Source organism: Zerene cesonia, unplaced genomic scaffold (genome assembly GCF_012273895.1).
Source record: "Zerene cesonia ecotype Mississippi unplaced genomic scaffold, Zerene_cesonia_1.1 Zces_u007, whole genome shotgun sequence".
NCBI lineage: Eukaryota > Metazoa > Arthropoda > Insecta > Lepidoptera > Pieridae > Zerene > Zerene cesonia.
The window spans coordinates 174,171-187,132 of NW_024045137.1; the positions used below are offsets into that span (position 1 = coordinate 174,171).

Consider the following 12,962-nt stretch of genomic DNA (forward strand, 5'->3'; position numbering starts at 1 on the left):
AGTGAAAAATCTGTGTCTGTACATTAAATATGATCGAAATGGAGGAAGGGGAATGGGCGGCTAATTTTGTCTGTTTGTACATGCTCATCTCGGGAACTGTTAGGCGGATTTGATTTGAGTATCCTATCCTACTAATATTATAAATGCGAAAGTTTGTAAGGATGTGTATATGTTTGTTACTCTTTCATGCAAAAACTACTGAACCGATTGCAATGAAACTTGCTACGTAGACAGCTGGACAACTGGACAGCATAACAGATAGGCAACTTTTTATCCCGATATTCCTACGGAATACGGACTTACGCGGGTGAGCCCGCTGGGCGCAGCTAGTCCGCTATGTCTTTGTACGTATTGGAATGAGGTGTCTGCAAGCATTGGTCAGTCCGACGGGCGTTCTTTGTTGGCGTCAAGTCGAGTGTTTCCTATCTCTCCACTAACACGATGCGTGACGTTCCGCCGGCAGCGGAATGGCTGCTCCGCATCGCGCCGCAGTACTACGAGCTGAATAACTTCCCCGTGTGCGAGGCGCGCCGCCAGCTCGAGCTGCTGCAGGCGCGGCTCGACTCCAAGCCCTACCAGGAGGGCTTCTAGGGGCTCCACCGCCTGGGGCCCCGGGGGCCCCGCCGCACGCGCGCTCGGGGCTCTCGGAGCGACGCGCGGCGGCCGGTCGGAGGTGCGGGCGACGCGGGGCCACGCGGCGGCGTCTTCGGGCCTGTGTGACTTGCAGACAGTCGCACACGACCTGAAAGCGTGTGATGCCACATGGTATACGGCAGAAACAGCGCCCGTGGCGCCCGACCAGCACTGCTCTTAGGGCCCCAAACTGATGAGCTCTAGGGCCCGGGCCCCAACCCGAACTGTTATTGTGCTGAGTGTTATGACTGCCACTTTGTATTGTGCTGGGTCGAGAACTGTGCTAATTGGAACTGAAGTTTATTGAGTATGGTTGCGTTATGAGTTTGTGGGGCCTCGGTTATTGTGTCGTGTCAGATTGTATGTAGTTTAAATTTTATTTCAATTACTTGCTGTACCATTGTTAATTGTAAACGTACAAATTTAAATGTATCATGTATAAATAATGTCATTCCTTCAAAAAACCTGTGTTTAAATAACATAGTCAGTTTTAAGCAGAAACTTTTAATGTAAATGTCTTATTAAAACAAAACCTAAAGCGGGCCCCAAAGTTGTGCTCGTTATTGAGACCCCAAATTGATTGGACGCTTGAGGCCCCAGTATTTTTCGATACCCTACCGAGGGTAATTAGGCCCAAAATAAGGTTAGGCTCCAGCTAGTTTAAAGGGGCCCCAAAGGGGGGCCAAATGTTGAATATTTGATAATGAGTGAAGTGAACGAACAGACAGTGACTTGTGCGTCAGTGGAAACTGTACGAGATGGAAATAATGTTACACGGATTGTGCGTAATTATACTTTAATATTGATACTTTTGTGTTTTATTTTATCCTCTTACTGATATAAACAAAAGTTTGCTTATAAATTATAATAAGCTGTCAATGACAAGAATTAAGTTTGTCGTGAATGAATGAATGAATGAATGAATGAATGAATGAATGAATAAAACTTTATTGTACACACCAATAGGAAATATATCAAAAACACAGACTAAAAATACAAGTTGCACAATAGGCGACCTTATGGCTACAGAGCCATCTCTTCCAGGCAACCAAAACGACGAAATAATACATAGAAAGCGTATAGGTAGGTGGTGTATACTATAGATATAAGTTTAATTAATATAGATAAGTATATAGCAAATACATAGATGTAATAACATACAATATTAATAAAAATAAAAACATGTAAAAAAAGTAATAAAAGTAATATATACATATTATTATTATTTCAATTTGTAAGATAAGATAAACAGTATATGTAGATGATATAAATAGAATATATAATGTCATATCTCATAGAGGAATAATATTCAAAGAGCATACTTTTGAAAGAAACGATAGATAGTCGTGTCATTTTATACAGCGACATCTATCGGGTATTTTTAAATATGGAATGACTTGTATACGCATCATAATGGGTTTTCAAGAGACGATAAAGTCGTCTATGACAAGTGTCCACCCTGGCGTAATTTAGCGCACTTCTTTGTAATTAATGATAGAAGGATATAAGTTCGTAAATAAGTTATAAATTTAAAAATTATATATGTATGTGTATATATGTATATGTATATATTTGTGTAAATATATGTTCATGTTGTATGTAATATGTTAAGCTTTTTAAAAATATCTATTACTCGTCCTAATAGTTTAGCAGTATGTTCGTTACCTTTTACCATGGTTGCCTGTAAGAGATCACTTCTAAGTGATAAGATCGCCAAACAAATTGTACACTTTCTTCTGCCACTTTTTTATAATAATCATTATTATTATTATTTTTAAGTTTCCTTCCATGTACAATCTTGCTGAAGAGTTTAACAAATAAATAAAATTTCCATCCGGCGGAGAATCCTCATATCCGGAATAGTGATTAAATAAAACAAAAAGGTCCATAACAACATTTTATTCAACAAATCCACATCCACCCTCGCAATTACACAAATCTAGTGACTACACTACATCTATAACAATACCTAAATCATTTGGAATAAAATCATCCTAGTTTCCTACATGTGCGGGTTCAGACTGTAAGAATAGCATTCTTGGTACCATGTCAGCAACAAAGTCGTTAAATCAACTTCTAGCAACATAGTTGACTGTTGCTCAGCAAATGGGGGCTTCAAATTCGGGATGAGGTGGTCATAGACCACATAGACCATTTGTACACCTGTCTATTGGAGCCTAAGCACAGACCGAAAGACTAGATTGAAAAATCTAAATTCATTGTCTAAGCTATATTTTGTAATCGAGCTTTATTTGTTTTCTTGTGATAGCTATGGCATTTATATTTTTAACTTATAAATGCGAAAGTAATTATCTGTCTGTCTGTCTGTCTATTCTTCCTGCCTGAACTGCCAAATTTCGGCACTCGATTAGTTTCACGATTTGAAAATTGCTAAGAATTAAACATTTGGTGCAAAGATGGTTTATGACCCAAGAATGGACACAGAATAGCTTTTACCTAGCAAATTCCCCGGAAATTGAATTTATTTATGGGAGGAGAGCAGAATTATACATATGAAAATGTGTTTGTTTGTCTTTCTTTCACGTCACAACGGTTCTACAAGTATGATATTTGTGTGTCCGAACATAGTTGGCTAGAGAGTGGTATAAGTCACTTTGTACAGCGCAGAAATATACAAATACCAGGGGAATTTTCATTCCAACTGATGGGCGAAGCTAAGGGCCAAATAAAAATATGAAGTCTATAATTGTGGTCTGTGCCTAGACCTTACACTTTGATATAAGTGCACGAAATTGATCCTAGGCAGGTGAAACTTGGCTCAAATCGACGCGTGATATGATTTTTTTTGTAAAAATAAATATTTCTTTTTACGTACAAAGTTTTACAATAGGATATACTAGGGTCGTGAACTATGGAGAATTTCGTATATTGACCCGGTATAACCTGTCTCAGTCACTCCTGTGTAAAAATAATGTGTCCCGTTCGCACGACGGAGCGACGAGTGAAAGGGACGCATTATTTTAACGTAGGAGCGACAGAGATGGGTTACACCAGGTATTACATACATATACGAAATTTTTCGTAGTTTGTGACCATACTTTAGAATAAATTCTACATGCCCTGTTGTTTTCTAGTTAGTTCGAACCTTGAATAATTTTTAATATTTCGTTGCTTTAAAATTTCGCAGAAATTATATTTTACACATTTATATAACTGAAGCTATGATCATTAAACACAACTATACACAATCGTTGATAAACGAGATTCGGTGCTTTACAATCCCGACCTTTAACTCATTGGAATAAGGTTCAATTTATATAGATGTATATTCACCAACTAGGTGGTCAAAATTTATTGATTTTGGTACGTTTTGCAAATGGACCTTCGAATTATGCCAATAAGATTCATTTTTCTTTAACGTTTCTTTCTTTCGACTACAATTCGGACGAACATATTTGAGTTAAAGTTAGTTTTTGTATGGTAATGTGTATCTAGTTACCTTTAATGATCTCAGCTGAAGACAATTAATAAAGGAAATTTACAAATTCTAAATATGTTTAGACTTTTTTTTCACCTCAGAAATAAAATAGCTAACTTTTTACAATAAACATTTTTTTATTTGGTATAAATGCATGGCGATAAATATTTATATATATTTTTTTCATTATTTATACGAAACATTGCAAACGTATGAAGTGAAAAAAATTTAAATTTGATATATCAACGCCGCGGGTTCTACACGACGAGCGGAAAACTGAATCCACGATCACATCGAATGTACTGTGAAGTATAGAAAACTTAAGGAGCTATAACATTATTTATATAACTTCAAAACTAAAGAAAGTACGAAATCAGATATAAAAAATCAACACGGTAAAAAAATCCTATGTTTAAATACTTTCTTTAATTTCGAATCTTATCATATCTAAATCCCGGAGCGGTGTAAATATAAAATCGTGTACGGTAGGTCGCGTGTTTGCTCTAGCCCCATCGGCATAGATGAGGAACAGCAAAGGCCCCAGCGCAGCGCCCTGCGCCACCCCTCACTTGGCGACGCCGACGAGCGCGGGCCGCACGCAGCGCTCGTGCAGCTTGTAGCCCACCTTGCTCACCGTCACCACTGTGCCCGCCTCGGCGCCTTCTACTTCCTGTGTTATACAAAAAAATAATTTTTTTTCTTTAAATTTGAAACAATAAAAGAGCATGGCATCAAAAGGCAATAATAATATTACCTGCTGGAATAAAGCTTCGTGCAAGTTCGGGTCGAATTTCTCTCGAAGCGGCGACACCGCCACCAGCCCGTGTCTCGCGAATACCTAGACACAAATTAATTGATGTAGATAAATTAACTTTGACGAAGCCAATAAAATTTAAGTATAGCTACACTGCTCATTTTTTGTACAGTTCCTTATTACAACCCCCCCGGTACCCGGCACGCACCTGCGCAAGCTGCGCGCGCGTGAGGCGCAGCCCGTCGGCGAGCGAGCGCAGCGCGGCGCCGCCCTCCGCGCCGCCCTCCGCCGGCACGCTCTCCGCCGCCGCCGACAGCGTGTCCGCCACCTGCGCGCACACACTACTTAGCTAACCTGTGCGCACACGCACACACACTCACACACACGTACACTAATCTCAAATAACCTGCACACCATTTTTTTTTTATGTCATAGCGGGCAACTGAACTGGTGGTTCGCCTGATGGTAAACGATCACCACCGCCCATGAACATTCGCAGAGGCTAAGACCTCTGAAAATGCGCTGCCCGCTTTTAAGGGATAAGGGATAAGGAAAGGATTGATGACTGGAAAAAAGGAATGGACTGGGAAGGGCTACACATCTCAAATAATGATTACATAGCAAACAATAAATCTTCATAGACTTTAAGAAACCATTGCCAAGCCGAGAGGTAATGAAATAATCGTTCACACATTAATTATAACGCGCCACATACGTACGAAAACATGTGAGACATTAATTAGGTATCAGCTTTCTTTTTATATAAAATCATTATTGAATTTGTCCCTTACAACAAACAAACTCGTAATTATTTTTAACACGCTTATACATATTAGCTTCACCTGTATGTTTGTATGTGACCGACTAGAGAGACTTTAGACTCAATTTTAACCAAACCTTTAAATAGGCAGATTCAATTCACTTATCGCGAATCGGCGACAATACGATAATTTCATGAGTTTATTTCATTACTAGCTACGCTTCGCGGTTTCACCCGCGTAAATCCGTATCCCGTAGGAAAATCGGGACAAAAAATTGCCTACATGTTATTTAGTTGTCCAGCTGTCTACGTACCAAATTTCATTGCAATCGGTTCAGTAGTTTTTGCGTGAAAGAGCAACAAATACACACACACATCCTTACAAACTTTCGCATTTATAATATTAGTAGGAAGGATAGTAGGATAGTAGGATAGTAGGATCCTGATTGGATCCCTGGGGATTAAATAATTTCCTTACGTATAAGAGCAATTGAGACAATTTAGTAGACTCTATCATTAAAACATGTTTGATTGGATTTTTTGAAACATATTTATCCTTTGTAATAGTGGCATGATTTCAAAAATATTATAATATACTCACATCAAGCAGATCTTTACAGAAACTCTGGATTGCAAACGACTTGGCGTCTTCCACTTGCTTCATCATCCGGCGTCGCACGTTTTCACCGTCGGCGAGCGCCCTCTTATACTTATCCTAGGAAAATAGTAAGGCAAAGTAAATATCGGATGTTGGACACTACAAGAGAAAAGAGACCCAATTTGTTATGACACTGAAAGGTCTAATTGCTCGAAACGATACAGTGATCAGTGGAGGAGACGTGTAGAGCTTAATATTCTTAAAAGGCATCTTTTAGCCCGAGCCCAAATTGACGTTCAGCTAACCAAAAAGTGCGGGCAGTACTATGAGAAATCGACATTTATTTAAATTATTGTATACTAGTTACACAGCGCTATGTCAACTACAGAAATGCTGAATAATAATAGCATAATTTTTAAAATAACATGGAATTTCAATTTTTTTAAATTCAAAGATCTAGCGGTCTACCCCACTTTCACTCTTTAAAAGTAAAACATAAATAAATTAATTAGTTGTTCGGGTTGTTTGCGAGTTTTAGGCTTAGCAACACCTTGGGGAGTCATATATATATATATATATTTGAATGTTTTTATGTATATCTATATAAAGATGATACATGATTTCAGTTGGGTTTTGTCAATTCCTTAATTTTTTCACATATTTTATTGCATCTAGATGAAATACACATTATTTTACATAATTACAAGGCACAGAAGACATAAAAAAAGTCACAAATGCTACATAAGTCGGTATCTATCAGAGAACCTATTTACTTAAAAACCTATGAAAGGGTGCTGACAAAACACTAATGATACTAACTTCATAGTCCTTCGCTTGATCCTTTAAAGTCTTTAACTCTGAAGTAAGTTCTTCTATCTGTTTGTGACACTCTTCCACTGAGCTCGGCAGCTGTTTGCTGTCTTTGTCGGCCGGTGCCTCCTTCTCCACTGGCTTTTCTTCCGTTCCGTAGCAGCGGACTGAACTTCTGAAAGCAAATTTATTTATTACTGCTTTATTATAGCAAAGTTATTCAATCATTTCTTAAATATAACAAATTTCAAGTGATCAAGCATTATTTTTTTCATTATATGGAGGAAATAGAAAAGCAATTACAACAATTCTTTATTAAGTGATATAATATTAGATCTGAAATAAGTATGTCAATATTCATTTTATATATGTTTAAGCATTTTATATAGGTCTTGGCAGGCATTATCTTACAATCAATGTTATCTAAGGATAATGACATACATGATACTACACAAAATAAAAAGTAAAACCTCAAAGTTTAGTTTTGTAAGATAATTATAATAAGAGTTACACTGAATATGTAATATTTCTTTAAAATAGAGAGTGATGGTAGGGTGCTGCTGTGCTAGATTTAGTTAAAAGTAAGGCAACTTTCAAGATAGTGACATGCAGGCCTGTTGAAATTTTGTGACGTGCCAAAGCCTCTATAGTCAACATCTGTAGCCAAGTTTCCATGTTCACTAGGCTCTGTCAAACTCAAATATTTATTCATTCAACTTGATTCTTTGAAGAAGCACTTGACAATTATATATTTAATATTTATATGCGTTCCAGTTCATTCTCAGCTACACGAAACATTGGTTGATAATTTTATTATGACGAATAATAAGAAAAGACGAGAATAAGCTAGTGACATTCTTCGTGTTAAGATTTACGAAGTAAGCACATGACTTGATCACATTCATAGTAAGGTAACTTTCATTATATCCATTAATTTTATAGGAAACATATTATATAAATTATCATATGAGTTTTATTTACTTTCTACGAGTGGATGACGAAATTTCTTATTAGAATAGAAAACATTTTTTTTTTATGACAGAGTATGAGAATTTAACAGAATATTCTAAATCAAAGTGTAAATTAGATTTACAATATAATAGTCATTTATTTTTTTAATAAAAACTTATTTATTTTTTTTTAATAAAAACCGATATCCAAGTTTGAGGTTGGAATTAAAGTTGCGCAACGTTTACCTGTAATAACTCGTTCGTAAATTTCTTAGCGTAGAATCTGTTATGCATTTTGCTAGTCGACCCACTGAATACACTTTTAAAGACGCCATAATATGATTATTTCTATATTACGAGAACATAAACGGCACGTAATAGGTTATATCGGAATTCGGAATTCTTTAGATGACATATGTCATTGTTTATCACTTTTATTTTTTTGTCATTTGAAACAGATAAAATAGAGGTTTTTTTATAACAAAAAAGTGGATGCGCGGAATTTGTACTTTTGTTTAAGATACCGTATTGCATCATATATAAAAATTACCTTAAATCTAAGTCAGCCTTCCTATTAAGGTTGATTAGACATGTACCCATATACCATAGACGATACGTATATACTAGAGAGCTATATGCCTATGGTCCTTTGGGGTCATTGTCAATGTCATTAGTTATCTTCAACAAATGTCAAAAAGCCCAAGTTGAAATATCCTCACAAACTTTTTTACAATGCGAGCTTGCGGAAAATATCTGAAAAATTCCGCGAAGCGAAAATGTTTAAATAGCATTACTCAGACAGATTCATCTAGCATCTAGTCAGTATCAATCGAGTGCCAGTGTGGTTGTGCGCGCCAGATTTAAAAAAAGAATATGGCCAATTTAGCGGTTTTCGATTTTGATCGTACAATAGTTGATGAAGATTCTGATGCTACTATTATAAATAGATTAAGAGAAAAGAAACCTCCACCTGAATGGGATTCTGGCAACTGTGATTGGACCCCGTATATGAGTGATGTGAGTTTAACGCTTTTATTTTCACTTATTTTTAAAAATAGCTTATCATTTTATGAACGACCGCAACATATTTTTTCGCCTGTCCAGTGTCCAGCGAAACTATCTTTACTTCTATTATAATGTTGCATAAGGGTATATATACATATTAAAGAATAATCTTTAAAGAAATTGTTAATTTTTGTAGTGCTTTTTAATATAATAAATCCTTTCGTAGTGTGTACACTACACTTTAGAAAAAAAAACATGTATCTAATTTTTTTTTTTATATATCCAATAGATATTTTTTGTAGCCCATCATTTTCAATTGAATAAACAATTATGAACTTCATTTTAGAGGTCATAAAAGTTATTTAAACTTACATCAGCAATGACTTGCTGGAAATGTATTTAGTCATAAATGTATCATTTGAGGAAAGGCTTTAGCTATTATAATGTACATTGTGTTTTTCCTAATAGTAAATCTGTTGCTTTCTAGTTCTCAAACTGATGGACCTGAGGCTTAGATGCAGTTTTGTTTTTTCAACATAATTTCACCAATTTCTTCCATTAATAATTTATAAGATTATAAATGCAAAAGTTGGTCTGTTACACTTTCAAGGACACCTTTCAGCTCTGATCTCAGTGAAATATTTACTAAAATATAAATCAATAACAATAAAAATTGAATATTCTAAAATAAATGACGGCTATATTTTAAATTGATACAGCATTGAAATAAGAGTCTCAGTCGAAATAAAGTGAGAATAGAAAGTGTACTATTTTCTCCTTTTGTATTTTGAAATCTGTGCATTGGTTGGTAGTCTTGAAAGACAGCACACAATTGTGCTGTGGTTTTAAATGAAACTAGCTGTGACCCGCGGTTGAAACCGCGTAAGTCCGTATCCCGTAGGAATATCGGTATAAAAAGTGCCTATGTGTTATTTTAGTTGTCCAGCTATCTACGAAGTAAAATAGTATTATTATTCACCAATAGATGTCAGGAAAAAAAAACACGAATATGACATTATTTCAGTTGTCCAGCTATCTACGAAGCAAAATAGTATTATTATTCACCAATAGATGTCAGGAAAAAAAACACGAATAAAACACGAACATGACATTTTCTAAAAAAAATTCCTAGCTAGATCGATTTATCGCCCCCAAAACCCCCTATATACTAAATTTCATAAAAATCGTTGGAGCCGATTCCGAGATTCCAATTATATATATATATATACATATATACAAGAATTGCTCGTTTAAAGGTATAAGATTAGCATTGATCAAACATTTTAATCTATTTTGACGATACCATTATATCTGGATATAAAACTGGGATTTGTTGCAAACTAAGATAGGGGACGAATTAAATTCCTAATCAAATTGAAAATAAAATAAAGATGGAATCAGTTTCAGTGGAAGGCACTCAGACTGTTTGATTTAACCTAATAGTGCACTCATTATTTAGATAATGTAAATATGCAATATATGAAATACTCTTATCTTTGTTCCCATACTCCTCTGAAACGGTTGGACGGATTCTAGCTCTGAGAATCATCCAACATCCATATATATACCCCAAGTCGATAAGAGTAAGGCAGAACAGCATTTGCAGGGTCAGCTAGTAATATAAAAATAACATTGACTAAACTGTAATGATAGAAGAGGTCTTGTTGAATAAAAATGTTTTATTTATATGTTTGTTTACTGACATAATGTTGATTGTTTCACTGAAGTTGAAACTGTCAACCGCTGAGCCGCACACAGCTAAATTCTTATCAGATTGTGCCATTAACTCATTAACTATGGGTTTACTGATAAGCCACATGAATCGCTGATGGAGAGATTAAATTAACAATACATTGGTATCTAATTATGAAATACAATCTCGTTATCTCTTATCGTTGCCATTCATTTATTAATTTTCGATTTTTGTAATGTCATTTTACTATCTAGGTTTGTTCTAACCGACTTACAATAAAGTATCAGGTCAAATTATGTTATCATGTAACCAATATGTTAGTTTTATTTTTCAAATTATTGAAACGGATATATTTTTTTATTTACTTAATCAAATAAACCAAGAATATTTTTCTGGACGTAAGAAAAGTGTGGTAAAACTCTATTATTGTATACTCTATCTATTGTATCCCCTATACCATTCAATCACATGATAACCATCCATTTTATGAAAATGCAATTATATTTTTTTCCAATAATTACTCGTTTGTGTTTTAATTATTCGTGTACCTACATCCGCTATATCATTATACTTATAAAGATCACACGTTCACCATCGGTTGCGTGGCCATGACGTAAGAGTGCGGAGATCGCATCTCGCGGCCACGGCAGTGCTCGGGGCCAAGGTCACTTGGTGCGGTGCCAGAGCACGTAGCTTGGTGGTTCCGAGAGAAATGTTCAAGTGATTTTGGCGGGAGAGATTACTTTCTTAGTGTATGACGTTAAAATAACAATTAAATTAATTAATAAATCCTATTCTTTCAAAATTTCTAATTTATAAAGCATTTCAATGCTATAAAACTAAAAATTAAATTTAACAAAGGCCGCGTTCCATCGATACAATATTGTAATCATTGAAATAATGTTTCGTATTGGTTGTGATGGTTCTTAATCATCTCAATAGATGGCGTGGGGTGCCCCTTAGGCACATGAAACCGAAAGAGTAGAAGAAATTCGATTACTGTGGCAGGATCACGGGTGGCCGAGAGGCTAGGCGTTGCTACGGTTAGGCAAGATACGCAGGTTCGAATCCTGCCTCGTGATCAAATTTTTTCTATTCTTTCAAAATTTCTAATTAAATGCAATTTTAACCCCCCTTCCCCCCACCTATTTTGTGTTGTCGGCCATTTTTAATGCGGCGTTGAGAATCCGTATTGAGGGAGTTGCGAAATACGAGAGGTCAGGTCAGGGCAGTTACGTGGGGATACAGATCCAACACACAAAGGCCCATTTGAGGCAGGCGGCCTATCTACAACTGTTACAAAAACTGAGCTATATATAACGAATTTTTTTCTTATTGCTCATCTACATTCTAAATTTTATAAAATTACTAGCTGCACGCCCCGACTCAGCCCGGGTTGTCATTTATCGTAATTAAAATTATTTAAACTATCCTACCTCTCAAGTTGGATCGAACTGCACATGGTGTGCGAATTTTATTATAATCGGTTAAGTGGTTTAGGAGTCCATTTAGGACAAACAGATTTATATATATAAAGATTAGCTTTTTCCCACGGATTCACACACGTTACATTCGGAGCAGATTACTGTAAGAGCAGACGCGGGAAGCGACTTTGCTTTATACTAGTTATGTAGTGAGGTTCAGTTTCTTTGCTGTTGTTCACATTACCCGTCTCCTCAGGTATTTGAACACGCGTACTCAGCTGGTTTCCACCCCGACGACATACTCGACAGCATAGCGTCCATGCGCCCCACGCGGGGCATGCCCGAGCTGATACGGACCCTGTCTGATAGGGGCTGGGACGTGGTGCTGCTGACGGACGCCAACACCGTCTTCGTGGGCCATTGGCTGAAGACGCACGGGCTGGAGGTTCGTGAGATTAAAAAAAATTATCGTACCGTTCATCAATCTGTTGCTTCGTCATAATTAGTACAATTTGAGTATTTTCGTAAAGAAGAAAGTAAGGCAATTTTTTTCTATTAATACACGTAATTTGAATATTATTTGCACTCAGTAAATGAGAAAACAGGTTTTATTTCCCATTTTTAAAACGTGTTCAAGGATTTATTTATCTATTCTATAAAAAAAAAAGATTTTTAAATCATTTCAATGCTTTATAACTTAAAATAAAACTTCAAGGACCATGAACTCATACTATAAAGCTTTGTTTTTTGGAAATAACGTAACCCAAAAAATATCGTTGTCTGTCTTACTAAGTGTTACCACGAAACGAAAACAGAGCTATACTTAGTCTGGCCATAAATACTGTTACACTTAATTATAAAAAAATATTGCATTTGAATTTCGAATCTGTCATTTT

General features: G+C 36.0%; 3 protein-coding genes across 4 annotated transcripts in view; 2 read left to right on the forward strand and 1 right to left on the reverse strand.

Moving 5' to 3' along the window:
* LOC119839000 (pre-mRNA-splicing factor ATP-dependent RNA helicase DHX15) overlaps positions 1-1,441 on the forward strand; it is a 10,630-nt gene extending 9,189 nt beyond the window's left edge. Inside the window, exon 10 of the mRNA XM_038365169.1 lies at positions 362-1,441. Within this exon, the coding sequence (XP_038221097.1) occupies positions 362-591 (230 nt within the window). The 3' untranslated portion in view covers positions 592-1,441. The remainder of the gene's footprint in view (positions 1-361) is intronic.
* Positions 1,442-2,517: 1,076 nt separating this feature from the next.
* Positions 2,518-8,372, reverse strand: LOC119839036 (grpE protein homolog, mitochondrial). 2 transcript variants are annotated; one of them, XM_038365210.1, is made up of 6 exons: positions 8,191-8,372; positions 7,004-7,166; positions 6,188-6,301; positions 5,035-5,154; positions 4,827-4,910; positions 2,518-4,742 (listed from the first exon to the last, which is right to left on the reverse strand). In XM_038365210.1, the coding sequence occupies exons 1-6, from the start codon at positions 8,277-8,279 to the stop codon at positions 4,638-4,640; spliced, it is 675 nt and encodes a 224-aa protein (XP_038221138.1). In that variant the 5' UTR covers positions 8,280-8,372; the 3' UTR covers positions 2,518-4,637. The 2 variants fall into 2 exon arrangements, with proteins under 2 accessions (XP_038221138.1, XP_038221137.1); XM_038365209.1 differs by having other exon boundaries at positions 7,004-7,169; positions 8,191-8,370.
* Positions 8,373-8,628: 256 nt separating this feature from the next.
* Positions 8,629-12,962, forward strand: part of LOC119839032 (pyridoxal phosphate phosphatase PHOSPHO2-like) — an 8,379-nt gene continuing 4,045 nt past the window's right edge. The window contains exons 1-2 of the mRNA XM_038365203.1: positions 8,629-8,961; positions 12,323-12,511. Of these exons, the coding sequence (XP_038221131.1) occupies positions 8,818-8,961; positions 12,323-12,511 (333 nt within the window). The 5' untranslated portion in view covers positions 8,629-8,817. The remainder of the gene's footprint in view (positions 8,962-12,322; positions 12,512-12,962) is intronic.

Coding starts and splice junctions, on each gene's coding strand:
- LOC119839036 (XM_038365209.1), bottom strand. CDS start 8,279: ATGGCGTCTTTAAAAGTGTATTCAGTGGGTCGACTAGCAAAATGCATA. Junction 7,170..8,190: donor TTACGAACGAGTTATTACAG/GTAAACGTTGCG, acceptor ATTTGCTTTCAG/AAGTTCAGTCCGCTGCTACG. Junction 6,302..7,003: donor ATCAAGCGAAGGACTATGAA/GTTAGTATCATT, acceptor CTATTTTCCTAG/GATAAGTATAAGAGGGCGCT.